At 37.2% G+C, this 27,825-nt stretch overlaps 1 protein-coding gene across 5 annotated transcripts in view; it reads left to right on the top strand.

Moving 5' to 3' along the window:
• Positions 1-27,825, top strand: part of SLIT2 (slit guidance ligand 2) — a 266,756-nt gene that overhangs the window by 165,085 nt on the left and 73,846 nt on the right. For all 5 annotated transcript variants that reach the window (XM_063336090.1, XM_063336087.1, XM_063336088.1 and 2 more), the window contains exons 6-9: positions 1,226-1,297; positions 5,198-5,269; positions 7,997-8,160; positions 10,466-10,604. In XM_063336090.1, coding sequence (XP_063192160.1) covers positions 1,226-1,297; positions 5,198-5,269; positions 7,997-8,160; positions 10,466-10,604 — 447 coding nt within the window. The remainder of the gene's footprint in view (positions 1-1,225; positions 1,298-5,197; positions 5,270-7,996; positions 8,161-10,465; positions 10,605-27,825) is intronic.

Below are 27,825 nucleotides of genomic sequence, written 5' to 3' on the forward strand. Positions count from 1 at the left end.
TATTAATAAAGTAAAGCATTATCATAGATTCTGAAGAATCACAGAAAATGCTTTAGTAAAAGCCTCATTAGCCCTGCTAGCTAATATATAATTGAAGACAGAAGGGCAGAGTTCATTTGTATTTTGTTCATTTTCTTAGTATTGTTCACACACATTTACTCATATATATTATCCAACACTGACAAGTTACTGGCTTGGAGAAGATCTTTTGGTGGTTTAAAGTGAGGTTGTATCATCTTTGCTTTGCAAGACGTGCCCTGAAATGCGCAAGGCGTGTTACAGTATTTACAGGAAATCCTTTTATCAGCAGAGAAACCGGGATTTTGTATTTGCAGATGTGTTAATCTCAGCAGACATTTTTTAATTGGGCAGTGTGTACTGTATCAATGTTTTGAATTGAAAAGGTAATAATATTCTTCAGGGAAAGGAATGTAAATTTTTCATAACTTCATACTTAAAGATTAATAATGTATGGGATGGATTGCTGAGTTTTATGTCCAGAATTCAAGTGCTCCGTTGCAACATCCTATCTGCATATAATTGCAGAGAGCACAACATACTGAAGGTTACAGCAGAAATACTAGTTTCATTTGGAGCAGAATTAAAGGCGATAAGTACCCAAGTAGGTAAATGCCGTGGACGCTATTATTTGTATGTTTAGAAATATTCCAGAAGGTAATTATTCTAACGCACACACACACACCCATCACGCCCCCGCACCTCCCACCCGGTCCAGGCGTGCACACACGCAGAGGGACCCCTAAAAGTGGTGTCTCTCGCCGGTCCCTGCCGCGGCGGGTGGAATTAACATGCAGCTGGGCTGCTCTGATAAATGGATTCTGTTAGGTCACCGAGGGGATGCGTGTGACATTAAGTGATTTACCGTCCTTTACCTTAATGAAATTGTTTCAGCAAGATGACGCTGAGAGCTTTTAATGGATAGCTTTTCTTGATGTAATGAAATTGCATTCCTTTGGCATTTAATATAAGGTGCGGTTATTATTTACTGGAGCTTTCCCAGAGCTGCTGTTTTTGCGCAGACAGTTGAGAACAAAAAGGGATTTCTGTGGCAGCATCCAGGCCAGCGCGCGGCGTGACAGGCTCCAGCGTGAGAGCGGTTTTGCGAGAGCGTTTGGGTTCCCGTGGCCCAGCTCTGCCACCCCTTCCGCAGGGCTGCCGACGACGCTCCTCTCCCTTACAAATACCTTCCTAATCTCTTTAACAGGCAACTGGATTACAACCAGATCAGCTGTATTGAAGATGGGGCGTTTAGGGCTCTGCGCGACCTGGAAGTGCTGTAAGTATTCCTCTATCTCTTACTTGTAGCAGGAGCTCAGTATCTGGGGAGTACTAATGTAAAAGCTTATCTACGAGCTGCAGCCTGGTGTCAGAATAGTCTCGTGAAAAGATGTCTTAAAATAAGCCACTGCGACGTGCTATAAAATGGGAAAAATGTGTGGAGAGGCAGAGATATTCCTCTACTCTGCAAGACAACCATTACACACAATTTAAAAAAAAAATAAAAATGCAGATGGCAGATACTGTAAGAAAAGAATATATTTCCTTTTAAAATGGGGGGGGGGTAGTATTAATGAATCCAATTAATTTTGTAAATTATCCATCACTGTTGAAGTGCTGAACATTTTCAGGATTGCCTTTGTTGTGTATTCTGACATTGATTTGATATTTCAGGCTCTGTTTAAGGAACAATATACTAGGCACTTTTCTATCAAACACGAGTGTTATGTGTTAAGATGTTTAGCATGTCCACATTAACTCCTTTTTTAAACATTCTAAACCTTATGTGTATGAATATATATATATATATAGGTAGAAAAGTACCCTTTTTTGTCACTGAAGGTTAGTATTGCAATACACTTTTGTATACTTTTTCTCACTGTCTCGAAGTGGCCATCAGGGAGGTTAAAGGTAACAACATTATCATCAGTGACCTCTGACCTGAAAACAGTTACTGTAATGAGCAAAGTGCCTCACTTCCCAAAGAATTTGAGGCACAGGACACATTCCTGAAATATTTGCTCTGTCAGTCAAAATGTCACATTTATTCTGGTCTTTCTACATGAAGAGAAGTGAAAGACTGTGTTTCGGTGAGTTACTTCATGGTAGTTTGAATCACTTAGTAAATCACAACAGCTTGTGAGGGGGTGAGGGAAGGTGAGGGTTTTTTGTTTGTTTGTTTTAAGATTCTGAAATAAAGAAGCTTCTCTGGCAATAGATAGTGTCTGTATGTCCAAGAAACTAAATATGTGAGCTGCTGGCGGTAAAGTTTTTTATTATTAAGCAATAGTTGCTCTTTCTTATGAGTGAATGGATCTGACAGCTAAATTTGATTTTTTTATGTTGTAATTATAGAATAACAAGCCTATTGTTAACTTTCTGGTATAAAGCCGTGTAAAATCTACTGTAGGTTCAATATTACATCTAGTTGTGAAGTTGATGAATTGTTGGTTGTCTGTCAGTAAACCTGATGTTCTGTGAGCTTTTTACCTTCAGAACTCATATATATGACAGAATAACTTTTCCAGTGATGGCTTCATCTGGTTATTATGTTTTTTTAATACAAGCCTTTCATCACAAGTGAAAGTGTTAAATGTATATTTAAAAAAATAAACAAATATTTTCTGCATTTTTTAATGCTTGCAATTTGTGGTGTTCTGAAAAGGTCATCCTTGACAGTTGAAGTCAGTGGTGAAATTTTCACATCGATTTCAATGAATGCAAAGAAGGAAAAAAACTTTGTTAAAATAATAATCTGCTGCAAAAGTAGGCTGTTAGAGTTTTGTGAATGAATATACATAGAATATTAGCATTGTTCACATATGGAACTAAATGTTCACTATCTTGAATTAGGTGATAACCAATGATGTAAAGATTAAGTTTTTAAAAAATTGAGATGGATATTTCAAACAGTACTGCAGAGTTTGTATCTAATTCAGCTTCTTTCCAATATGGCTTAGAGAATGAAAGATCAGACCATAATGTATATGCACTGAGTAGCAAATAAAACTACATATTTTGTTTTCATTTGGAGCTAATTATTCTACCTAAGCCCAGAATTTGTATATTACTTCAAGCTACAAGTATGTGATAAAGCTTTTAAATAATCTTTAAGGTTACTTAGGTTGTAATCCTGTTTAGTGACAGTTTGAAATGTTTTCCAAAGTAACAGGTCTTATATATTGGTTAAATAATTGCGGAATCTTAGAGGCCGTTAGTGTTAAAGGTACAAAATCAACATGAAATCTGGACAATTCTGAAAGACAAAAGCAATTATAATCCTCCCTGTGAATTTCTGTGAAATTTTGTTTTTCCTTTTTCTCTTTCTCTTTCTTTTTGTCTTAAGAGAAAATCTGCTGTACTGGGGAAACAGTGAATATAGGAAAATATATAGTGCTGTCATATTAAAAAAATGAAAGTATCTGTGAAATTAAAAAAATGTCTTTCAGTCATCGCACTCTTTGCAATAATATGTAACACTTAGGAAAAAGTATTGAGCCAACTTTTTTTAATTACATCTCTGTAATGTAATTAAGCGTTTTCATCATTAGAAGTATTTACAGAAATTATTTAATTTCTTGTGTATCCCTTACATCTACTGCTGATACGTTTCTGTACCCTTGCAAAAATAAATTAATAGCTCATATATACAAAATAGGGAGGCAAACATCAAAATCTAAAATTGAAAATTAAAACATTTGTAGATATACCTTCTTTAAACAGCTAACAGCTACTGATTTCCATTCCCTTCATTGAAAAGATATGATTTTGAAGCCTTGTAAAAAGTCATGCAGGAAGAACTAAGGGAGCTGTCATTTTTCATGGGGACATTGTAAGAAAATCCTGCCAACATTTATGGATTGTCATTTACTCATTAAGAGACCTTTTGCGGATATACCCACTTGGCCATTTTTTTGTTGTTTCATTTTTGTTCTGTTTTGAAAAGGGCACAATTCTCCCTTTTTCTTCGTCTTTTGATTATTCTCCTCTTTGTTTATGAAGCCCTAAGGGCACACAGGGGAGATCCCTTATGCACAGTGAAGAAAACATTTAGGACGTGGAATGAGTAAGCACACAAAGGTAAAATGCAGCACATTGCACCAGTAATTAATTGCTTGGTTAGTGTGGAGGTGGGTAGCCTGATCCTGATTGGGGTGCTGCGAATTTACCTTTCTGTGTTTTAAGATCAGAGTGTACTTCAAAATTTATTCAAAATGAGCAAAAATTACACTTTGTGGTTAAAAAAAAAAGAAAAAAGTCAAACACTGTTTGTTTCAAAAGGGAAAAAAGATTTGGTCCGTGGGAATTATTAATTTTTAGTGCCACAGTTACGTGTTTAAAATCCCAGAGCACATTCTTCATTCTGCTCAAATGAGTAATCTCTAAGTCAAAACTGTAAATTCTATCGCTTGTTACCTTGTTCTGGAGTCAAGCTTGTTTGCATTTTATCTGCAGCCTAAAGAAAATATTTAACTGCAGGATCATTCATAAAGTTTCATGATCTTTACAAACTACACTCACAGAGTATGACAGGTCTGTGTTAGCCAACAATTGGCTAAGATTTGTTCCTAGTTTCTATATCAAATTCCAGGGACCTTATCTAAAACTTAAATTATTAGTTTACTAAAGTATTAAGATGCCTGACTCCTTCCATTGTGTAGCAGAAGCTTCCCTATTGTTTGTGCAGCTCTGGATCATCTATAGCAGCTCTGTTCCATATAAAATCTAATTGCAGCCCAGAGTTAATCTTTTCCTAAAAATCTTGAAAAAACAGGATCCTCTTACATCCTCTGTCAAAAAATACAGACTCTCAGAAGCTAGAAAGAGAAACCAGAGCCCTAGAATCTAGTTATTTTCTCCAAGAACTCTCTTTTTTACATCAAGATGACAAGCTTAGCTTGAATGCCATAGATGTTCTCAACATTGGTGGAACCTCTGTTTAAGCAAGTCATAGGTTACTGGGACCTCACATTACTAAGGATTACTAATGGAATGGTCAAACCATAGTGTTTTACCAAGGATTGAATAGGGAGGGAAAGTATATCTAAAACCATGGTTTTTTTCCTGATACCTATCCGTAAAAACAGTACACTGTGATCTTCGTGAGCTATGCCTTTTTTAAGTGTCATAAATGTGACGTAACTGTAACATGTTAACGTGCTTCTTCTTGACTTCGCAGCACTCTCAACAATAACAACATCACTCGACTGTCCGTGGCAAGTTTCAACCACATGCCCAAACTCAGAACATTGTAAGTAGTCCCAATGAAACTGGCTGCCATTTTTATCAGTCCCGTATATCATTTTTACCTCTATCAAGTTTTGTCAGTGGTCTATAAATAGGTATACAGGCAAAGAAAGCTCAGTTAAAACAATATTAAGGTAGCATGAGGTTGATGAGTGTGAAGTCTGTGTGTGCATGGCAGCTAATTCTGAAAGATAAAGCTAACAAGTGACCCGAAAGCTGATACTTGGGGCTCAGGAGATAAAGAAGCAGTTGCATCCTTTTCCAGCTTTTTTAGGATGTGGGGTGAATTAGTCTATGAAAATGGTTTCATGGCCTTTTCCCAACTGGGTTTTCCATAGTGCTGTATTCAGTCACAGAAAAGCTTCACCTTCTAACAAAAAAGATGGGTGCAGGGGGGATTCTCTTTTGTATGTTACAGCTCTATAGAGAAAGAAATTGATGTTTTTTGAAAGTCAAAAATTTGTTTTACTTTGAGCTATTGAATGGGTCACATTTCATTTAGGAACATGGAAGGATCTTTGATTGGCTGTCAGATGTGATAAATGGGAAATCTTTATGCTTTTATTACTGTACTGCTAGCAGACCTAATTAAACTAAACTGGCTCTCCAACATTCTTTGTAACATAAAATTATAGCATCATCCGGTAGTGCTATTATAATTAAAGTTGTGTCAGCATTTACAATAAGGTCCCCAATTTTAGAGGTTATGACTTTCACAGAAGAACACTTCAGGCTTCTAAAACAAAACACAGTGAAAAGAGTGTGTATGCAAGTGTTACAGTTTGGCGTTATTTCTTTTGTGTGTTTATACTGAACTAAGAATAAACGTATATTGTGTTGAGTGGCAAAACCAGAATGTATCACGGTTTAGTCCTGAGACTCTCTTTCAAGCAGGTTTTCCAGTGAAGTGGGAATCAAAAGTGAATTGGATGTTTCTATCAGAGTTCAAGAGTAGCTCTTACTGTTAAAAAAAATACTTTTACAAAGAGCCTGTCCATTTTCTTTTATGCATGTTGGGTTGCACAAATGTTCTGAAATCAATAGGGCTATTCACTAGAGTTAACATACCTTTCGTAACTGAAGAGACTTCAGTGAGTAGTTCAGTTGATTTCATAACAGAATTGTAACTATTCTTGCTCGGACAAATACAAGAGTACTTGAATTATGGTGACCATGGACTTTTGGTGGCCTCGGTTATATTTTGAGAGTAGAATTTCATTCCACTCTTTCGGGTCTGAGACTTCAAAATGTGAATGTTTGTGCCTCTTTCAAACCTTCAAATACAGTTTATATTCTGAACCACAAATTACAGTGAATCAAATTAGCAACTTTTACACTTTTTTGGTGGGATATTCCATCTTTTGAAAATCTGGTTTAGAAACGAAAGAAAATGGACACACAGAGTCCTAGATTATAGCCGTACCATCCCATTTGCAGTCAGAATAGGCTTGTATAACTGTATTGATTTCAGTGGCATTAGTTCTGATTTGCAATGGTGTTCTTGCCTACAGCTGGCCACAGATTGCACTGAATGACTGTGCCGTATTGCGAGCTGTGTTTGCAAAGCACCCTCCCAAGAATTAGTACAGGAAAATACATTGCCTTTAATTCCTAGTCATTTATGGGGAAAAAAAATGTAAGCGAGTTAAAATCTTTTGTTTATGTTGGTTAACCATTTCATGTTGCTTTACAGTTGGCTTTTTAATGGATTTATTAGACCCCTTGTCTAAATTATGATTTTCTTGCACTTCCTTTCCAGTTATTTAGTCAGGATTGAGCACATTAACTAAAAGGGACCAAAATGACATTACTCTTATGGATGATTCTGAGTAAGGATTTGATTTATAGCAGTGGACATCCTTTTCTGTAGTTTGAGAAAATGTAAAAGCCAGAGAAAAGTAATTTACCTAATTCAGTGAATACATTTGTCTGATATTTTATCAATGGCAAAGTGCTTTTTGCCACTTGGCAAGGAGCCATGGTCTTGTGTTGGACCCTGCCAACAGAGAGGCGACTTACTTAATTCCATCACTTGCTGCCATTTGGTCTTTTAATTTCAGGCGTTGCTTAGAACGTAGGTCCCTAGGAGCCAAAAGCAGCTAATCCCCCTTTCTGTGTTTAAACAAAAAGAGAGGAAATCAGAAGAGGGATGTGAAAGAAGGTATTTTATATTGAGTTATTACTCTGTCTTGTTCAGCAGAAAATGAATATGACCCGTTAAAGGGATTTTGCAGGCTGTTTCTATAGAGACTAATAATGGCCAGACTTACAGATATATCTAATTGGAAACCAAATCTTTTATTAACTCTTTTTTTCTGACAGTATATTATCACTACAGGGCAATTTACTTGAGCCATTTTTTTCTTATTCGCTATTCGTACAGATCTGGTCTAAAGAGTCCCACGGTAGCTTTCAAGCTCTTGTATATTTACTTCTTTCTCGTAGACAAGAGAAGAGAAACCACGGATAGGTTACTTTATTAGGAAGCCTTCTTTTTTTTCCCAATTAATTAAACCACAAATAAGAAGTAATTTTGCTGCTTGTATAGTTTTATTTATTAGCATTTAACTCCCAGGCTTTCAATGAAAGATGTGAAAAATTGATACCTCATTCACAATTTTTATTAATAAATCGGCATAGTTGCTTGCTGGAGGGCGGGGCTGGGAAAATGGGTTCCTTTTCTGTTTGCTCGTCCTAATTTGAAAGTCTTGACCTGTTTCTTTCCATGCAGTCGTCTTCACTCCAACAACCTCTACTGTGATTGCCACCTGGCCTGGCTGTCCGACTGGCTGCGGCAGCGGCCGCGGGTCGGCCTCTACACCCAGTGCATGGGGCCGTCCCACCTCCGGGGACACAACGTAGCCGAGGTCCAAAAACGGGAGTTTGTCTGCAGCGGTAAGGGAAACGGATTCACACACCGAGTCCTCTTTTAACCCACACCTACCGACAGCTCAGCCGTGATTGCTAGTGCTGCATGGTGACTTTTGCTAGCTTTCGCATAACCCGAGCATTAATGTTTATTTAAAAATAAACTAAGCATTTTTATCCCTATTTGTATCTTGTGTGGGGGTGTTGCTGGCCTTACAAATTTTGTGTAAATGCTGCATTCACATAGATTATGTAGCCTTCTAAAAGTGTAATTATGGGGGAGAGATGTGGAAAACGAAATAAAAGGTGCACTGGCTGAGAACATAAGGCCTTCAGTAATAAGACATTATTCTGTTTTAGCTTTACAGGTTGTTGCTTTTTCTTGTTATTTTCTGCAGTTTAAATAATATTATGAATCCCTGAGTAACTTTCTGAATGTTATTGGATTGCTTTAGTGCATCAGGTTATTTTCTGATATGAAATAATGAAATGACTAACAGTTCATTACTAATCAAATTTCTCTATTCAATTTTTTTCCTTTATTCGTATCTTCTAGATGAGGAAGAAGGCAAGTTTATTTTTCTTACTTAAATATTTTTTGACTCAGATTGAAAATTTTCTGTAAACTTTGACTATTGTTTCCTCACAAATGTTAAAACCCAACATGAATACAGCTATCTGTCTTTTCAGTGATTCGGCAGGGTTGTTTCTATGGGCTGATTTTCTGCAGACCCCCAGAAGCCTATTGCCAAATATGCCAAAATTTGCACAGATCTCTGCTTAGTCCTTATTAAACAGCCTCTGACATCAAAGTGTAAGGCACTGCCATCTTTGCATGGCAAATGCTAACACTATTCTTACCATTAATTCTGGTCTTATGTACACTTTAAAGGGTTCCTAACAAGATCACTTCATGTATCTTGGGCTGCAGAGCCCAAGTGTCAAGAACAGTTTTATAACTTGGTCATTATAATGCTGGTTTTGAGGAAGGTGAATAACCATGTTTTCTCCCTGGATCACTATATTTTTGTTTAATAAAAGCAGGTGAAATATTTCCTGCCTCTTAGTATAAAAAGAGTTATATGTGTTATTAGTTCTGGCAGCTGTTCGTACTTTTGTAATGCATAAATAAATGTGAAATCAAATTATTATATTTTAAACTAGTATCTCAAAAGACCAACCTTTTCAGTAATTAAAAACTTGAGCAGTTGTCATTTGAGGTCGTAAGTAGGAACAACTCTGGCTGCAAATTACATTATCAGTGAACTCTTCCTATGTTAATATATGACATTAAATATAGTAAGGGAGATCTTAGGTTAAGTTGTGGTTTCATAGTCAAGAAGTTTTTTTCCTTGAAAATTTCAAATCAGTCTCTAGCTTTTTTTACGTTAGTTAAAAAAAAAAGAAAGAAAAGAGGGCTTCAAGCCTTTCTCATCCCTTTGTGCCTTTCTGTATCATTACAAAACAGCAATTCTGTATCATCAAATCGGTACAAGAATGGTGCATTAGTATATTTTAAAATGTGCAATCTGTCTATTTGCAGGAAAATAGAATAGGTTGTTAACTTTCGAAAACATACCTAAATATGAAGCGATTATGTTTAAATGCAAGTATAAATGCAGAGTTTAACATACAGCACAAGAACTTGGCGGGAAGGGGCAGTCATATAAATTAGCCACCTGAGTTAGTAAGAATGGCAGATTGTGGGAGGAAGAGGTCTGCTGAGCTAACACAGAGAGTGAGAGTATGAGCTGGGAAGGCAAAGTTTTATTTATTCTTGTGTGACTGAAGGAAAACGTCGTAACTCCAAAATTGTCATAAGTGATATATAATTGAAGGACTATACTCAAATAAGTATTTGTAGAACAGAACAAAACAAGCAGGACACCTTCGGTCTTTGTAGAAAAGTTCATTCCTTTCTGTGGACAGGCATTTTTAATAGTACACAAAATTCTGAAAACGAAATAAATCAGTAATTAATTTTTAAAACCACAGAATAAATAAAATATACCTGAAAAATGGATCACACTTAGCCTTTTTTAACAAGATGATTTTAAATGTGAGTTGCTAAAGAAGCTGAAAAAGGATGTAATGCTAGCACAGTAATCGAGCACTTGTCTTTCATTTCTCAGTATTGTATCAACATGTTGCTATTAATTGGGTATTTAAATTAACGCAATTCAAAAGTATTGATAGGCAACAATGTTTATTTTAGAAGTTCTGCCTTAAATCTTTCAAGAGAGTGAAAAATGTGATGTTATACTGTTGAGCTAAACTGGACTACTGTTTGACAGTATTGTGCAATTTTACGTAAAACTCTTTTCCTTTGCAGGTCACCAGTCCTTCATGGCTCCATCCTGCAGTGTCTTGCATTGCCCCACTGCATGCACCTGTAGTAACAACATTGTGGACTGTCGTGGGAAAGGCCTTACTGAGATCCCAACAAACCTTCCAGAAACCATTACCGAAATGTGCGTAATCTGACTTTTTTTCCATGAACTTGCAGAAAACATTTTTTCCTATACATTCATTTTTGTTATTTGTATAAATTCATGAATATGAATATGAAAATATTTAAGACATATGTTCTCTTCTGAGTTAGTTTTGTATGTACTACTCACAATCCATAGTTAAAACTGCATTATGAGCTGGTTTTAAAAGAGTCTGGGAATACTTGCTTTTCTGCAAGTGGGTGGCTTTTCACTGCGGGCTGTAAACCCCGTTGCCTTCAGGCTTGTTCGCTGTGATGGTTTTGGCTGGCATAGAGCTCATTTTCTTCATAGGAGCTGGTATTGGGGCTATGTTTTGAATTTGTGCTGAAAACAGTGTTGCTAACACAGGGATGTTTTACTGCTGAGCAGAGCTTGCACGAAGTCAAGGCCTTTTCTGCTTCTCACACCACCCTACTGGCGAGCAGGCTGGGGGTGCACAAGAAGCTGGGAGGGGACACAGCTGGGACAGCTGACCCCAACTGACCAAAGGGATGTTCCACACCATATGACATCATGCTCAGCAATAAAATCTGGGGGAAGAAAAGGAAGAGGGGACGTTCAGAGTGATGGCATTTGCCTTCCCAAGTAACTATTATGTGGTGGAGCCCTCCTTTCCTGGAGATGGCTGAACACCTGCCTGCCGATGGGAAGAAGTGAATTAATTCCTTATTTTGCTTTGCTTGAGCACACAACTTTTGCTCTATTTATAAAACTGTTTTTATCTCAACCCATGAGTTTTCTCACTTTTACCCTTCTGATCCTCTCCCCATCCCACTGTGGGGGCAGTGAGCGAGCGGCTGCGTGGGGCTGAGCTGCCTCCTGGGGCTAAACCACGACACTTGCTTTCAGTCACTTTATTCGTCAGACTCCCTATTCGAGAAGCATATCTTTGCATGAAAGATCAGCAACCTATACCACCCATAATAAGTGTTCTGCTAAAGCGGTGTCCTCAGCGGGTAATCTGAGAAGGCAAAAGTAACGTGGTTGAATGGGATCTGTGGTATAGTCTTTGTGTTAATATCATAGTACCTGTGGATAGAAGAGCATGCATGCTGATAAGCTTCTGTGACATGTCATCTACAGCAAAAGCATTTACAAAATGTATGACCATGTCCTGACCATAGAGCAGAGTCGTAGCAAAGGTGCTATAGGGCCTGCAGGCTTCAAGGGTGACGGGACTGAGAGGTTGTGTGGGCACAGAAGGAAAGTTACTGCTACATTGTCTTCTGTGCAGGGGAGGAACAAAACCAAAAGGCGAGCTTGCCGGCAAGACGGGCAGGGACTCGGCAACCTTGAGCATCTTTCTAAGCGGGGGACGGCAGAGGGAGTGTTTTGGAAGGGAAACTGGGAATTCCCTTTAGGGAAACAGTGGGAAAGTAGCTGTGCCTTCAGCCTGGCAAGGAGTGTCTGGCTAGAAGTAAATGAGTTAGAGAGAGTATTCAGAATGAAAACCTTGTGAGCACCTTGATGTTACAAGATGATGTTAAGAATTTCGGGTAAGGAAGGCGAGGGGGTGCCTGAAGTGAAAGTACCTCTGTCTATCTGTTGTATACAAGATCTTCTTAAAAGTTTAAAAATCAGGCCTCCGCAATGAGATTTTCAAAGATAAAGTAGAATTTTACAGTTTTATGGCAGTCCCATGTCTTGTTGATATCTGACCTGTATTTTTGAACTTCACAGAATTAGAAATACTGTGGTTTCTTCTTACAGTGTGAATAATAATCACATCTGTCAGTTCATTATTACCGCTGTTAAGACTGACCTGGCTGACCTTACCTGACCCAATTCAGTCATTCGGCTATATAATACAAACACTCTTCTACCTTTCACCCCTCTCAGAAAAAAACCCACTCTGCTTGCAAATAAAGGGACTACTTAGAAAATCCATGCACAGTGCCTGGGAAGGCTGCACAGAATGTTTTCTTTATTTAACTAGTTGTGTACTGGCTTTTTTACTTGCATATGTACATCTGTGTGCATAGAGAAGAGGGAAAATTATTACAAGAAAGAAGTAAGGAGTATGTCTCAAACATTCCCCGCTACATTTGTGCTGATAACTAGTGCTAACCACTGGATTTAACCACTGAATGGCAATCACAGATACTGGAAGACTGAGTTTTGCATCACTATCTTCTAGACCAACATAGTTCAGTGGATGTACCTGCTGTTAACATCTGTACTCCCTTGAGAAATTTGGTGCTAGAGATTGCAAGGGTGTTTCTGAATCTTTATTTTAAGTGTCATCACTCCCAAAGAAATCATAGAATCATAGAATGGGTTGGGTTGGAAGGGACCCTAAATATCTTCTAGTTCCAACCCCCCTGCCATGGGCAGGGACACCTCCCACTAGACCAGGCTGCTCAAAAGACCCATTAATATAGATAAATATGTGTGTGTGTGCTCATATAAATACGTGTAGTATATGTAGTGTGCTACTGTGTATATAGTTTATAGTGTATATAGTTTATAGTGACACAGTGTAAACTATCTGATACCTATCTGTATTGTGTCTAGTTTGTAAGTGCTGGCTAAAAAAATAGCAGATCACAGTCTTTTGCAGAGTTAAATAACATCATTCATGCCATGAGGCATATGAACATACGTTCATTCAAAGTCTGGTACCAGAAGAGACAGAACATTAGAAAGCCAAACCAGTAATTATTTTATGTTAAATAGATACATACCAGTGAATGCCAGTGCGATGAGAAAACTGGACTCCAATGTTTGACTTCGCTTTTAAGTAAAGTAGACAGAAGGATTGAGATATGATTTGAGCCAGCGGTAGGCTGCACTTACCATACAGTGAGACCAAAACTTTGCAGTTGAGTGGAAGGTAAGGAGAGAAATGTACAGGAAAACAAAGAAATAAAATAAGGCACATGAAAGGCTCGAAACTAAGGGATAAACTGAGTGGAAGAATTACAGTAGAGGATCTAGTGAGTATTTGACAAGATTCACGTGATCTTTGCTGCTTCCTTGTCAGTAGGTTGAAGAGGAGTTGAAATTTTTACAAGCATATATTTAATGGTTGTAAGGGAAAGTTTTACACTGTACTGATTGCTTTAATGTGAGGAAAATAATTAGTGATAGGTTTTTTATGAATGTCATGGGTAGCAGGTATATTTACTATCTTAGCATTGAAGAAAATGAGAGAGAGAGAGAGAGAGAGAAGAGGCTGGAGAATGAATGTTTTATGGAGTAAAAAGGATTTTATCGATAATGGAAGTGAGGGAAGTGTACAAGGCTGGATCAAACCAGCACTCCACCCTGGCCCACATCAGTTTTCCCTGAAGAATGTTTTGGAAACAGCAATATACAACTTCAGAAGTAAAATACCCATAGGACAAATATTTTTCTTGTTCCCAATGTGTGTTGGAATTCTTTTTCTAAAACTTGAAAATTTGCATAGCTTTCAGCAAAATAAGGTTTTACTTGAAACATCCAATTTGCCTTAAACCCTGTTCTTAATCTTCACGTTATTGTAAGCTAATAAATTTTGGGGGAGGAGCTGCACTCAAAATCTTCCAGTTTAAAATATAGTCTTTTAAAATTCCATTAATTTTCCCTTGTCTTTGCAGAGGGAGGGAAAATGCATTTAGGTTCATAATTTGTCCTGCCACCTTCTATTTAGCATGCTACCTTCATTCATCTCTTCTCTAAACTAACTGTTCCAAATCCATTCAATCCTTTTGGATGCCAAAACCTTTCATGTCTTAATTAACCTCTTCCTTTTTCTCTGGACTCTTTGTTTTCTGAATTTTTTTGACCTGCAATGACCGGAGTTGAATACAATATTCCAGATGATAGTGAACCATCACTTTATATTAATGCAATTTGAGTTTTCTTTCACTTGCCTTTTGCAACCTAATATTCACTTTAAATGCTAGTACATGTTGCACCATGTGTTCCATTGAACTATGCATGGATATATATGAATTTAGTTCCATGAACTATCCATGAAAGGTCCTAGGCCTTTTTTCTTAGCTCTTACAGTTTTGTCAGGAACCAGAAGTTCCTAGATGTAATCCTCTTATTCCATCCACAGACATTTCTGAACATTGAATCCAGTTGTATGTTACTTTTTAAAGCTGCTCTATGAAAGACTTCCGTCCTCTCTGCTTTTAACGAACTTCAATATGCAAAAAGATTATGACATTCCTATATTGTTAGCATACAATAAAAAATGTTTTAAAGCTTCATTTTTAAAGTCCTTTGCAACTGTTTGTTTATAGTAACCCCTTGAGATTAGAATAGAGTAGAGTAGAGTAGATTAGATTAGATTAGATTAGATTAGATTAGATTAGATTAGATTAGATTAGGAAGAATTCTTTTATCCCATAAAATAATCTGTTTTTTCACTTATTCCTTATGCGATAATGTTGTCGGTGTGCCAAAATGGTAGCTGACAGTAAACATTTGAAGAGATGAGACCATGCTGTCACGGTAGCATGGAGAATGCTGAGGAGCTGCTGAACGCGAGGGAGAAGGGTACAGTGGGCACTGTGTTTTCACCACCGATACACAGTTCCCACACACGTGGCTTCATTATCTTAATCACCATTTTAAGCACATGCTTTGGCAGGAGCTCCCCAGTTCTCAGGGAGAGAGGGAAAGAGAAATGTGCTGGATCCCTGTTGTTTCCTGAAGGACGTACAGGCTTTAACAGCCAAATTATTATTTATTCACTTATCTTTATAATACTACCATTACCAGCTTCTTGTGCACACCACAAGAAAATTGGCATTGTACTTCTATTTTACATGTGCCAGGTGTTGTCCAGTCTTTTCAGTACTTTTCCATATTTGTCAGTCTTTTTCTGCATTTTCAACTGAACGTGGTCATCTGATTTGCTAAACATTAACAGGAACATTTAAAAAATCCATGATATTTTCAAATTCTCTTACTCTGGACAGCTTTCTCAGCCCTACAGTGTTGTGACCTGTTTGTAGGCTGCATTTGCAGAATCCAGAGCTGAGTACTACCAACCTGGCATGTTATGCTTCAGCCAGCTTCATGTTCCATAAACACCTCTGGGCCCTGCGTCTTTCCTGCCTTTTGTCTTTGCTTTATTCTCATGTGAATAACCTGTTCCTGTGAAGCTGACATTACACTTTATTGTCAGCCTTCCTTTATAGAGATACTTAAAATTTCACAATTTATTTTTGTGGGATGTCATTTTTCCATGCATTTCTAGCTCTTATTTCTTTGTTCTTATCGCCTTCATCACATGCTCATGGTTTTGTGATGTTTTACCATGCTCTCCACGCATTTCTTCCATCCTTTGTCTCAACGGGAAGCCTGACCTCATTCAACTCCTCAGCACCCTATGAAGCACTGATTTCTTCCTCTTTGCCCAACACAAAATTCTTTTACATAAAATGTTGTCTGATCTGTTTCTGCATGAAAATACTTTTTGTTTGTTATGTTGTCAGTCCATCTGGGACAATGCTGCATAAAATCTAAGTGGTGTTAATAATGTTGTTATTCTGTGTCCTTCTGGTGTGTATAATTAAACTGCAGGTTTAAAGTGTGTATTCCATGTTGACAATTTTATGCCTTTTTTTTTCCCAGGGGGTGGATAAATTAACGTGTTTCTAAATAATGTGCTAAAATCCCCTTTAAATGGAATATTGAAATTCTTAAGTATTAAACATTGATAGTTTCAATTCAGTAAAATGTTGCATGTTGAAGCTCTGAGTTAGCACTTCCAGGAAAAGTTAAAGAAAAGGCTTTCTGTTTTGAGTCCAATTCTTGATGTCATGACTTTGCATTGCCTTGATAGTTCTGCTGGACAACTCTTTTGGGATGACGTTTTAAGACAGTAGGAGCTGTCTTCTCCGCTGACGGCTACTGCTTCTCTAGCAGAGCTGGCCAGGAGACTATGTGCTTGCACTGCACTGCAGCCTCCTTGTCTCTGAGTTTGGTGTAATAGCCTAAACCACTGAAGAAAATGAGTTTGCGCTGGAAGCTGATGTGGTTGAGGAACAGCAGGTGTTCTGTGAGGGTGGGAGTAGGAGGAGGCAGAGCCAGTTGCCGAATGCTGTTTCATTCCAGTGCAGCTGAATTTACCAGTAAGCATCAGGGTGTTGCTGAGAGGGTTTTGTCGTACCGCTCTGTCTGACTTCTCAATTGGTGCAGAAGTCAGTTGGCTAAAACTAGCAATTCTCATTGCGTGAAGTCAATTAGCAGGCAGTGCATTGTCTGCCGAGTGCCTCTTGGGAAGATGCCTTCAGTAACAGCACTGCTTATCTCCAGGTTGCTGCCAGTGGAAGTGGAAGGGGAATAAAGCCTGTGGTGGTCCTCTCTTTTTGCCTTCTGGTGTGATAAAGCTCAGAGCAAAATTAAGTATTCAGCATCTCAGTAAATGTAATTCTTAATCTTTATTGACTTAGTACAATTGTATCTGTACCAGTTACACCCTCCCTGCAAAATTAATTCTCCTTTTTATTATCTACATAAACTCACACACAGCTAAATAAGAATACCTACGCTTTTTTTTTTTTCCAGGGTCTGTCTGATAAATGTGATATTATTTGAGAAAGAAATACTTTATATTCCATATGGATTTAAAAAAAATATATCATTGGACTCCCCCAGTTTTTTTAGTGCACCTACTAATTCTGCAGGAAGCACAGAATTAAGAAGGTGCAGAGATGCACCTTTGCCTCTGGGCCAAATGAAAAGGTTTCATACTTTGAGTGACCTACAAGAAACATCTTGGGAACTTAAAAAAATTTCCCATAGCTCTATTATTTGTCTATATTGTAAACGTTATGAGGTAAAATACATTCCCCATAAATGTTACATATTAATAGTCTTCAGCTATTTGTTAGTTAGCATGCCTTACTTTAGCCTTTTTCCATTGACTTAAGCAAAGCATGGTACATTTATTCATTCATTAGAAACATCATAATTTGAGTTGATTTACATTTTTTGTTTAAACCTCTCCCCTTTTCCAGAAATTTTTATGTGATGCTCTTTCAGTGGCGTGTTCAGTCTATTGAGCTTAACCAACTCCAGGGGTATAATGCACCTAGCGCTTTCCTCCTTTGTCATACAGTTCATATATTAAAGCCATTAAAGGTCATTCTTAAGGTTCAAAACTATTACTTTAATTGGTTTTAGAAAGTATAGCCTTTCTAATGGCGATAGCATTTATCAGCCTCTATGCAGGCATTTCTTCCACGTTTTAGTTTTTCAGCACCGTTAATCTCTTTTCACTTGGTTGCATTTCAGAATTCACCTTCTGCGTGAAAATTCATTGAATGATCGGCAGAAATAACTCTGGTTCCCTTCAAACAGAGGCTTTTTGCCACGTGTTCAAACAGACGATCAGAACCCTTACAAATAGTCACCCAGCAGCAATTCTATTAGTTGTACTGGTACCTTCTCTCAGAATGGTGTAAGTGACAGGCTCTTATTTCAAAAGAATAGGCCAAAAAGCCATTAATGAGCTTGGACTACCTTTTGAAAATGCTGCTCTTGCATTCTTCTGATTTTCTGTTCTCTTCTGTGGCTTGAATACCAGTCAAAGTGGTTCTAAAACCTCATTCCTTACTGTAGTATTATGAATTAAAGAAAATAAATACAATCGCAATAAGTGTTTCTAAGCAAGGGGGGGAGGATTACCTGCTCTGATGACCACAGCTTTGTATAAATGATTATTAAAGCAAACAAGCATGGAATTAAATTGATTTTCATTTATATTAAACAGCTTAAGTAATCAAAGGAAGAACTTAATTAAATCTCCTTGTGTTTTAGAAGGCTAGCAGTCACTACAATGGTGTTTTGGGGAGGAGGAAGGTTTGCTGGAGGGGAGGGTGACTGGAGCATTGCCACTGTTAACTAAGCAACAGTTGTATAAATAATTTTAGTCTTTGTCAGGGGCAGAAAAGACCCTAAACCGCATAATATATGAAATGAAAAAAGCAAATAGGAGTGAGGAAATTTAACAGTTCACCTTCATAATCCAGCGTAGCGGAAAGTCACTGGCTTCCTAGTGACCATGGCCTTCAGGATAAAGTTGTTCTTTCTTGTGAATGGAGCTTTCTAATGTCTGAATGCCAAAACTAGAAGCTGTACAGTTGTTTCATGATAACTTTATTTACATTTCCCATGAGTTTCCTAATTTCTCCCCTCAGTCTTGTCTCATTTTACCTTCCTGATTTCTGCTATTTTTCTTCATGTTTTCATCTTCCTCCATCTCATTCTCCCTTATACTTTGTTTTCATAAGTCTGTTGATTAATGATTGTGTATTATGCCAAGCACTCAACTACACCTTTGTGAGCCATGTGATATTAAGCAGGATTAAAAGCTCTTGAGATTGCTTCTCACAGTAACACTCAAATTATATTAAAGAAGAAGGGGGGAAAAAAAAGGAAAGGAGAGAAAGGGCGAAAAGAAGAAGGAAAAGAGGGGAAAGGAAATGAGATCTGACAGAACTGAACTTGACAGATGGACTTAACCAAGATAGAGTGACGAGTGACCTGATCACACTGCAGACACTGGGGAGGTGCTTTGCGTAAATGCAGAATTTTATTTGAGAACTGGGAGCTCTATGTTTGTATCTTTTCCAAGCTAAGCTTGGCATGTGTACAGTTTCACCATTTCTTTTGTCTTTTAAAATTCATCCTTAGCTAAAAGTCCCAAGTACAGCCTTCAATAAATAAATAGTGAGCAGAGAGACTCTTACAGTGAGATGCAAAGATGATTCTAGGGATGACCCTTTACAGAGAAAAGTCACTTGGGAAGGGTTTGGACACATTTATTGAAGACAATTCAAAGACTCGCAGAGCAGGAAAACTCTGAAACGTGAGAGATAAGGCAGCTTTCTCTATTTTTAGCAGCTCAAAGTGTGATTTGGCTATCTACAGTAGCCTGACAGAAATGAGAGCGAACCCTGCATCTTCGCAGCTTGGAAGGAATGGGTCTGAATGCTGAGGGGCGGATGTGATAAGTTACAAGACATTAAATTGATGATTGTTTTCCAGTCTCTGCATTTGTTTCTGCTTTCTAGTTTAAATCAAAACATTGATCATTTTGGGACTTATACAGAACGTTAGCTCATAAATATCACTTACCTCTTAAGCAGTTAAGCTGTCAGCCAGAAGTCTTACACATCCAGTGAAGTTCTGGAAAGGTTTTGCCAAGTTGGTCTGTATATATATACACACACACACATATGTATACATAGTCATTGGTCTTGTTTCATTGTGTATTGTTAAGATTTTTAGTAGGTTGCAAGAATGCTCTCCAATCGTATTTATCTTTTTCCAGAAAATATGTGTTAATCTTCCAGTGCTGCCCTAAAGAGATGGGTCTCTTTGGTCCTACTGTAAAATGTTTCACAACCATTTCATTTTTCTTATGGATCTTTTTGCAACTTTTCTGATTTATCAAAATCTTTTCTTAATTCCTGACATAACAAATGCATACATATAATACTGCCGGTGTATGCAGGTGTCAAGTGAAAAGATGATGTCTACTTATGGATTAAAAAAATATGATAATTATTATAGTATTCATTTCCTTATGAATACAGATACATACTTTGGTCAGTCAGAAGCCAGAAAAATGTGACAGTTTTTGAATTTTCGGAAATTGCTGAATTGAAATAAAGTGCATTAAAAGATGCATAACTATGTACCTTGTGGAGACATTACTATTCGTGAAGTGCCCCTTTGACAAATTCACGTGATCTGGCTAATATTTTCTCAGCTCTTAATCCAACATTCCAAACTTTTGAGAAGCTTCATATAGCTGCCATGTTTTTAAAATTAACTTTTCTTGTATATGCTTCTTTTCAACTGTACTTCATGTGTACTTTTCTTCAAATATTCTCTTATCTTCCTCCCTTCCCAGAGATTTTTAAGACCAATGTTTTTAGACCAATCCTGACTAATGCATTGGACTTGATATTCAATTTTTTACCAGTGGACTAGGGAGGCATTCTGCTTTTCGGTGAAATATAGAGCTTTTGCTTCTGTTTTGATTAAAGTTACTGCATTTTTATGTCCAGAAGCTTATATCAAATAAGAGCATATGATTTTCAGATGCATTATTATTAGTTACAATGTATTAGTTATACTCTTACCTTTTCCCTAGAAGTTTTTTCAAAAGAATTCACAGGAGTATGGCTTTACATATGGAGGAGGACCAAAAAGGGAACCCAATGAAATGGAAATATCTGGTGCGAAATAGCTGACATGAAACTAAAATTTTAGTGTCAATATACACCATGACTGAAGCTTCCCACATACTGCTGCACCTAATTTTAAAGGCCACCCTGTTTAGTCTGTTAAGGCAAATACGGCCATTAACTCTGAAAATCTTTGCATGAAAATAAACCTAACCCTACTTTATAATTTTGCTAGAAAGGTTTTATGACTTGCCACTCCTTATCCTAAGTGACACTCGGTTTAGACTGGTCATCTGTGGCATCAATGGTGTGAGTAGAGTTCTCCCTATACACTTTCTTTTTGATTGTGGGAAGGTCAGTGTTTTTTAGTAAAACCAGTATTTATGCTCATTGCAATATAAAACGTTTGTTTTCTTTATCAAAAATGTGGAAATTTCCTGAAATCTTAAGAACTTTCATATCATATATGCATATTAAAACACAATCATCACATGTGAATAATGAAAAATGTATTATCCGTGGCAGAATGTATTGAATAATTGTGAAACGAATTAAAATTGGGCGAAGGAATCTATTGAGGTATTAACTTCTTTACCTTATTATGTTTAATTTGCCAATACAGATTTCATTTAACTTCCCTTTGGGTTTCCTACCTTAATATTTCGTAGGCAAAACTTAAAATATATTCCATTTGACTGCTTCAAAAATAGATGGTTTTGCTAATTTGATAGCTAATCCTGTCTGCTTAACACGCACGAGAGAAATGATTTGTCATGCTCTTACTCAAATGTCTTCCTAATCTGAAAATTACTGGTAAATCATGTGGCTTTATGTTTTTTTGAAAAAAAAAAAAAACCAAACAACAACAACAAAAAAAACCCCAACACCTTTCTTATTTTAGTTGTCAGACATAGCAATTTTTGTAGGTAGAATATTTAGTCTGTTGTCTATTAGCATGTGTTCTATGCTGCCATAGTTCACGTCTTTGATTTCGTCATACCCCTGTGTCCTATCTTAAAAACTAATTAAATTCAGAGGGCAGAGGATAAGATAGAGCATAAGAGGACGTAGAGACACAGAACACAACAGGAGAAGAAACATGTGAAACCAGTGCTGGTTTCCAGAGACGCTGGAAGTAGGTACTGGCTAGAATGAACACCGTTCCACCTCTGGGGGTTTTGTGCAAGTTTCTGGTGGGTATTGAAGTAGAAGAGGCACCTTGAGGGACTTCTCTGTACTCTGCCGAGGGAAAGAAAATAACTCAAGCATGGAATAAGTGAATATTTTATACAGCATGAAGGGAAGCTGGAGAAGGCCCATCTAGCTCTTCCAGAAAAACCCTCCTAGATCTCTGACAGCTGTGCCACACTCCAAAGGTGTTGTTACTCTTAGAATTTGTTTTCACATATGGCTCTTCACCACTGATAACTTTTCCTCAGCGATACTGTGAGTGAAGCTGCTGTAAAAGAAACTATGGATACTGACTTCTCACTACTTTTTGTTTCATCATCAATGAAATGCTTTCTTCATTATTTACATATTGCTAAATAAATGGTCCAGTATGCAGCAACCACTTGTGAAAAGTGTTCTCAGTTAGAAAACTTTATTTACATTTTTGTGGCAAATGTATGGTTTAAGTCCATGTATTGTTCAACAGGTGGTAAGGACTCTGCCACCTTGTCTGTCTTGCACAACGGTGGGATTCTCAAGTTAGTGTTTCTGCTCAATGAGAAGAGGTTGACAAGTCACTGCTTGTGATAAGCCAAGAGCATAGCAGGATTACATCTATTTCTTGTGAACTTAATGCAGTTCTCTGAACAGCTTGAGTAGTTTTTGTACTATAACAACTCTCATCAAAAATAGGCTAATTAGAGAGGCTTTAACTTTAGGTGACTCAGGCTAATTTCACTGAAGCCACGCTCTGACAGATGCCAAAGTACTGAGCAAGTAATTCTTTAAGAAGTGGTGCGTTTTGCCTACAAAATGAATCTGTAACCATTAAGGAATGTAAAGCCTATCATCATTAATGGTGCTGTAGGGTTCAGAGCACGAGACGGACCTTTCTGTGATGAAAAATTAAACAAATGCAGGTTTGGGACTTGCTTTTGAATAAATGCAATGAATTGTTTAATAGCTTTAGAATGACAATTCTTGTTACTTTTTTGATGTAATGCAGACTAAGGAGTCATCTGTCATTTACAATCAATCCCTTGAGGAAATATTTGATAGAACAATTAGGCTGGATGTTAACAGTTTGGCAAGCTTTAGGGCAACATTGACAGTGATCCTTTATATGCAAATATTTAGGAAACTGTCAACCAGATTTATTAATACACAGAATTAGAGCCTGAAATTCTAAAGCGCAAGTAATACAGTCGTTCAAAATGCATCTTTTGTTTTGTTAGACATGGATGATATCACAGATTTCAACAGAATTCTTTTGCTGCTAAAGTTAGAAGCAATGTTTAGTGGATATAAGCACTCTGGAGGTGCAGTTGTTAAGAAAGAAAAAGAGGTACTTTGTTTAATAGCCTCAAGGATTCCTGTAGCAAAGGGAGACCATTACTGTTTCCTTATTTTAAAAACAAACAAAAAAACCCCAAAACCTGGCAGATGTTGCACATGATGAGAGATGTGTTGGCTGTGTACTGCAGTTCTTCAGATTCAGGAGCTGCACTGAATCCCATCACTGAAATCTATTTTCTGTTTTCTGACAGCTGTTTTTGCCATTTACTTTAAAAGCAGATGGGGAAAATGCAAAGAAGAGCTGTCAATTTTATTACCATGTATAATCAGCATCTGTGCAATACATCAGACTCATTGCACAGCTTACACTTTCTTCTCTGTGGTAAAAATTCTTTTGGGGTTTCTTGACAAGCTTCTCGCAGACTTTTTGTAGATGAGTAGATGCTGGCATTAAAAGTGTAGATTAATTAACTGCTAAATCTACTATCGTGTTGGCCAAATTTACTTAATTGAGATGTTATATTCTGATTGTTTAATTATAAAATATATAAAATTAAATAAATATATATATAATAAATAATAAAAAAATAAAAATAAAAATAAAACTATAAAATATATGGCTAATTTGCCATGTTCAAATTTGTGTTTTCTTAAGGAAGATGTTTCATTTTGTTTTATCGTTACAAAATGCTTTTTTTTAGATATATGTCTGACCCCCTAACACCCATTTAGGTGCAGCACATCTCTGTGCAGTATTTTTTACCTTTTTGTACTGAGCAGGCTTAGTATACTGTACCCCATCTGCATGACTTAAAATAAAAATGATTCTGTGGAGAACAGGGTGTTCTTCATTCCCTGTCTGCCTTCTTTCCTGCTGCAGAAGTCTTTCATAGAAATGACTTTTTATAGTGGGAAAATAAGCTAGTTTAAAAGTGTCAGTATAAATAAGGATGTTGTCTGTCTCTCTAAGTGCGGAAGGAGTAATCAGTGATGGTGTGCTGCGGGCTCGTAGTAGGGAACAGCATCCTCCTGGAAAGTGTCAAGTGATTTACATGTCACAGGGCTCTCTGGGGACCGGGTGGGAAGAATCCGTCTGGTGGCTGGGGACCTACTTTGATTTGATTTGATTAGGTTGGAAGTCACAACTGCAGAAGCACCTTTGTTTCTTAGAACAGTAGGTGGTTGTACATTACGGCGTCTGCAGTGATAAGCAGAGGGGAAAGTTTTAGAAAATGAAATGCTCACAGTACATTTCCTAGATAGGAGAGATTAGGGAATAGTCTTCAAAAAAGGTTTCAACCAGTTTGGCAGCGTTAAAAGACAGTAAAACACTTATGTATTGATGCAGGACTTCTTTGAAGTGAAACACTAAAAGGAGCAGGAGACTTAATACTAAGAGCATTAATTAGCGTTTGCGTGGTGGTGGGCAGAGTACTTCTTATACACGAGGCAGTGCAAGCTTTGATGAAGCATGTACTTAACTGTCTTCCTCCATTATCTTATCTTATTAAATATGCTACTAAAATTGACTGTGGCTTTTGAAAAAGAAACCACCGAGGCACTGTTTATGATACATAGATGATCATTTATAAAAAAGAATGACTTCTGGGATGACTTTGAAAGGGGATGTTGTGTACAAAATTTAATACAAGTTCCATGGAAAAATACTGATATTAGCTTTTTGTTCTTCTGTAATATAATAGTACTCCTGGCCATGTCATTCGTGAGCACTTAATAGCTGATTTTTTCAGTAATAGATAACTACCACCCATACTATTCCAGAATTAAAAATGTTTCATTTAATATGAGGAATTAATATAAAGGATTTTTTAATTACTGTGGGTTTTATCAGTAGAATGCAAATTTCCTTTAGATATTAGTGTGTCTGTGCTTTGTGACCCTGGAATATATCTAATTAGATTTTCTCTGGAATAGTGGATGCAAATTTGCACTCTGTGAAATTCAGCTGATTCTAGGAAGATAAAGCAGAAGATTAGAGGATAACAAAGCTTGAAAATGTGAATTTGATTTACTTTCTTTACAGACAAAGTAGGATATAAAAGATTTTTCTTCTGTGTTTATATAATCTTCTTTTTCCTTTCTTACACTAATCTCATTTTCTAAAATGTGATGTGTCTTAGTACGTACACTTTGGCGTGAGTTAAGAAAAGACATACTTAGATGATCCTACTATAACAAATCCTTTATCCAGAAGAGCTTGTAAATTTATCCCAACACTGCACAGTCTGTCTATTAGACTATAAATTTCTCACTAAAAGGAAACGTTAGGTAAAGTTGACATGGAGTTCATTTTACATATCCACCAGTGAATTGGTCGTTCGCTCTATTAGAACTGCTAGAAAATTAGCTTTCAGAAATATACTGTAGTAGTACTTCTTCAGGTTTTGGACCAATGTAATTTGTAGACAAATTGGGCAGCAGTAAATTAAATCTGCTATTTCATCTTCTCATACAAAATGGCATGCATGTATCCTGTAAGGTACTTCAGTGTATAGAACTAACATCTATTTAAATTAAGAGAGTAAACTGGAAAATACTTTGTGTCTTAATTTAACACTAGACCTTGTCTTTCTCGAGTTACATGCCACCGCGTGTCTAGTTAAGAGCATTATATGTTTAAAGACAGGTGAACGCAGACTGGAGCCCCTCCAGCGCTAGGTCACAAATCTCTACATCATGGGCTAATAAGCAGCACTTATAAATGAGGCTTGTGGCAGCCTTATGTGGGAGCACTGCCGCTGCAATATCTATCTTTTCCAATATACACTGAGGCATTTTTCCCCAGTGACTCCCTCCAGCAGTTCAGGTCCTCCTCTGTAATATGGCCTAACCCTTCCCTGTCCTTTTTACCGCCCCCTCCCCTTTCCAGTCCTCTGTGTGTGCCCTACGCGTTTCCCTTTCTTTGGCTGGTTTTCAAAGCCACACACCTGATAAATATCTGGTCAGGCTGTCCCTGGTGGTTAGGCAGTTGGTTGCTGCCAAATACAGTGTGTAACAGGGATGGATGGATGGCTGCCATTCCCTTCATGGATGGGTTAATTTGGTTTCTCAACTCCTTCCCATTGCTAAAATAAGGAAATTTTTAGAAATTTATTATCTGAACGTTTTACCTCTCTTTGACCTAGCCAGCTGAGTAGAAAACTGTCTATCTAGATGATGAGCGTGCATAATCTTTTTTTTTCTGTGGAAACTAAGCTAAAAATGTAGCGCAAGAACAAAAAATACTTGGGTTTGGTCTAACTTGGTGTTGACCTTTAACTTAAGCAAGTTTGTATTTATTCAGATGTTTTTACATCTACTCAAGGGTACTGGAGAAGGGTGACCTTGTTCCGTTATGGCCTAGCCAGTATTCCTGGTCTGATGCAAAATGTGTTTCATGGGTCCAAAAGGCTCAGCCAAGGTGAAGAAAGCGTCTGAAAGAATATCGTGTTTATGGAAAAACTTAACAGTCTTGTGCCATGCGATTCCCTGCAGTGTTTAAAATGTACCTGAAAACTGTAGCAAGGTCGCAACATTTTCCTAGTTAAGGACTTTTTTTAAATATGAGCCCTGCCTAAAACAGCTCCAATGAAGTGAGATTTTCTGTGTGTTAGGAAGATTTTTTCGAGGCTTTTTTTTTTCTTGGCTTCTTTATAAGCCATTTAAGAGCAAATTCGGCTAAGGTAGAGCATGGTCAGACTTAAAAGAGATTTTGAGTATTAAATGTATAAGTATCTCCATCTGAACAAAACTTCACAAAAGCAGTAAAAAAACCTTAAGAGTTTTTAGCTGAACTAAAGAGTTCAGCTATACTGTGATCTCTGGAGAAACTTTTACTTTTAAGAAATAATTGTTGTAAGAATAGTTTCTTGGAAAGACTTACTCAAAGTGAATATGTGAGGTTATTAGTTACACTGTGCACACACAGAGACTGGTACGCCTCTCTAGCAGAGCAAAAGTGAAACAGAAGAGAGTTAATAGTACAAGGGTAAAAGGAAAAAAATAGGCTAATATTCCTGCATCTAGATTTAAAAAGGCTTTTTGACCTTAGATTCTGCATCAATGTCTGAGTGATTTAAAATAGTGCAGTAATTTCTACAGAATTTCTATTCTTTATCTGAATTAGATTTTTGGCATTGTCTTTAAGTACTTAGATGACAGTAAGAGTTGATACCTGTGCATGGAAGAGGGAAATAGAAAGCTTATTAGATAAGCATGGTATATACATTTGAATAATACTGCCTTTTCCTGTTGTACCTTTTTGTATAAATAGTTTCATTCCTTATGTCTACATAATAGAAGTTCTTGCACTGCCATAACCATGAAATACTGTGGTGAGAAGAAGTAGCTTCTATTTTAAATGTGCTTATTGCTGAATCTTTTGAGTTGTTGGCAAGTGGGCCGTAGGTCTGTATTAGCATAGATTTCCCATATGCAAAGCTCTGGAAGTTGAAAAAATTCTTGGAAAACTGTTTCCACCAGCAAATTCACACTTTGCGGTATGGCAAGTTTCAGTCACAGTCACTATACATACAACGCAAACGTGGCCTACAACATAAACTACAATTTTAGATAAAGATAGTTGTGTAAAAGAA

This window comes from Chroicocephalus ridibundus, chromosome 5, assembly GCF_963924245.1.
Source record: "Chroicocephalus ridibundus chromosome 5, bChrRid1.1, whole genome shotgun sequence".
Taxonomy (NCBI): domain Eukaryota; kingdom Metazoa; phylum Chordata; class Aves; order Charadriiformes; family Laridae; genus Chroicocephalus; species Chroicocephalus ridibundus.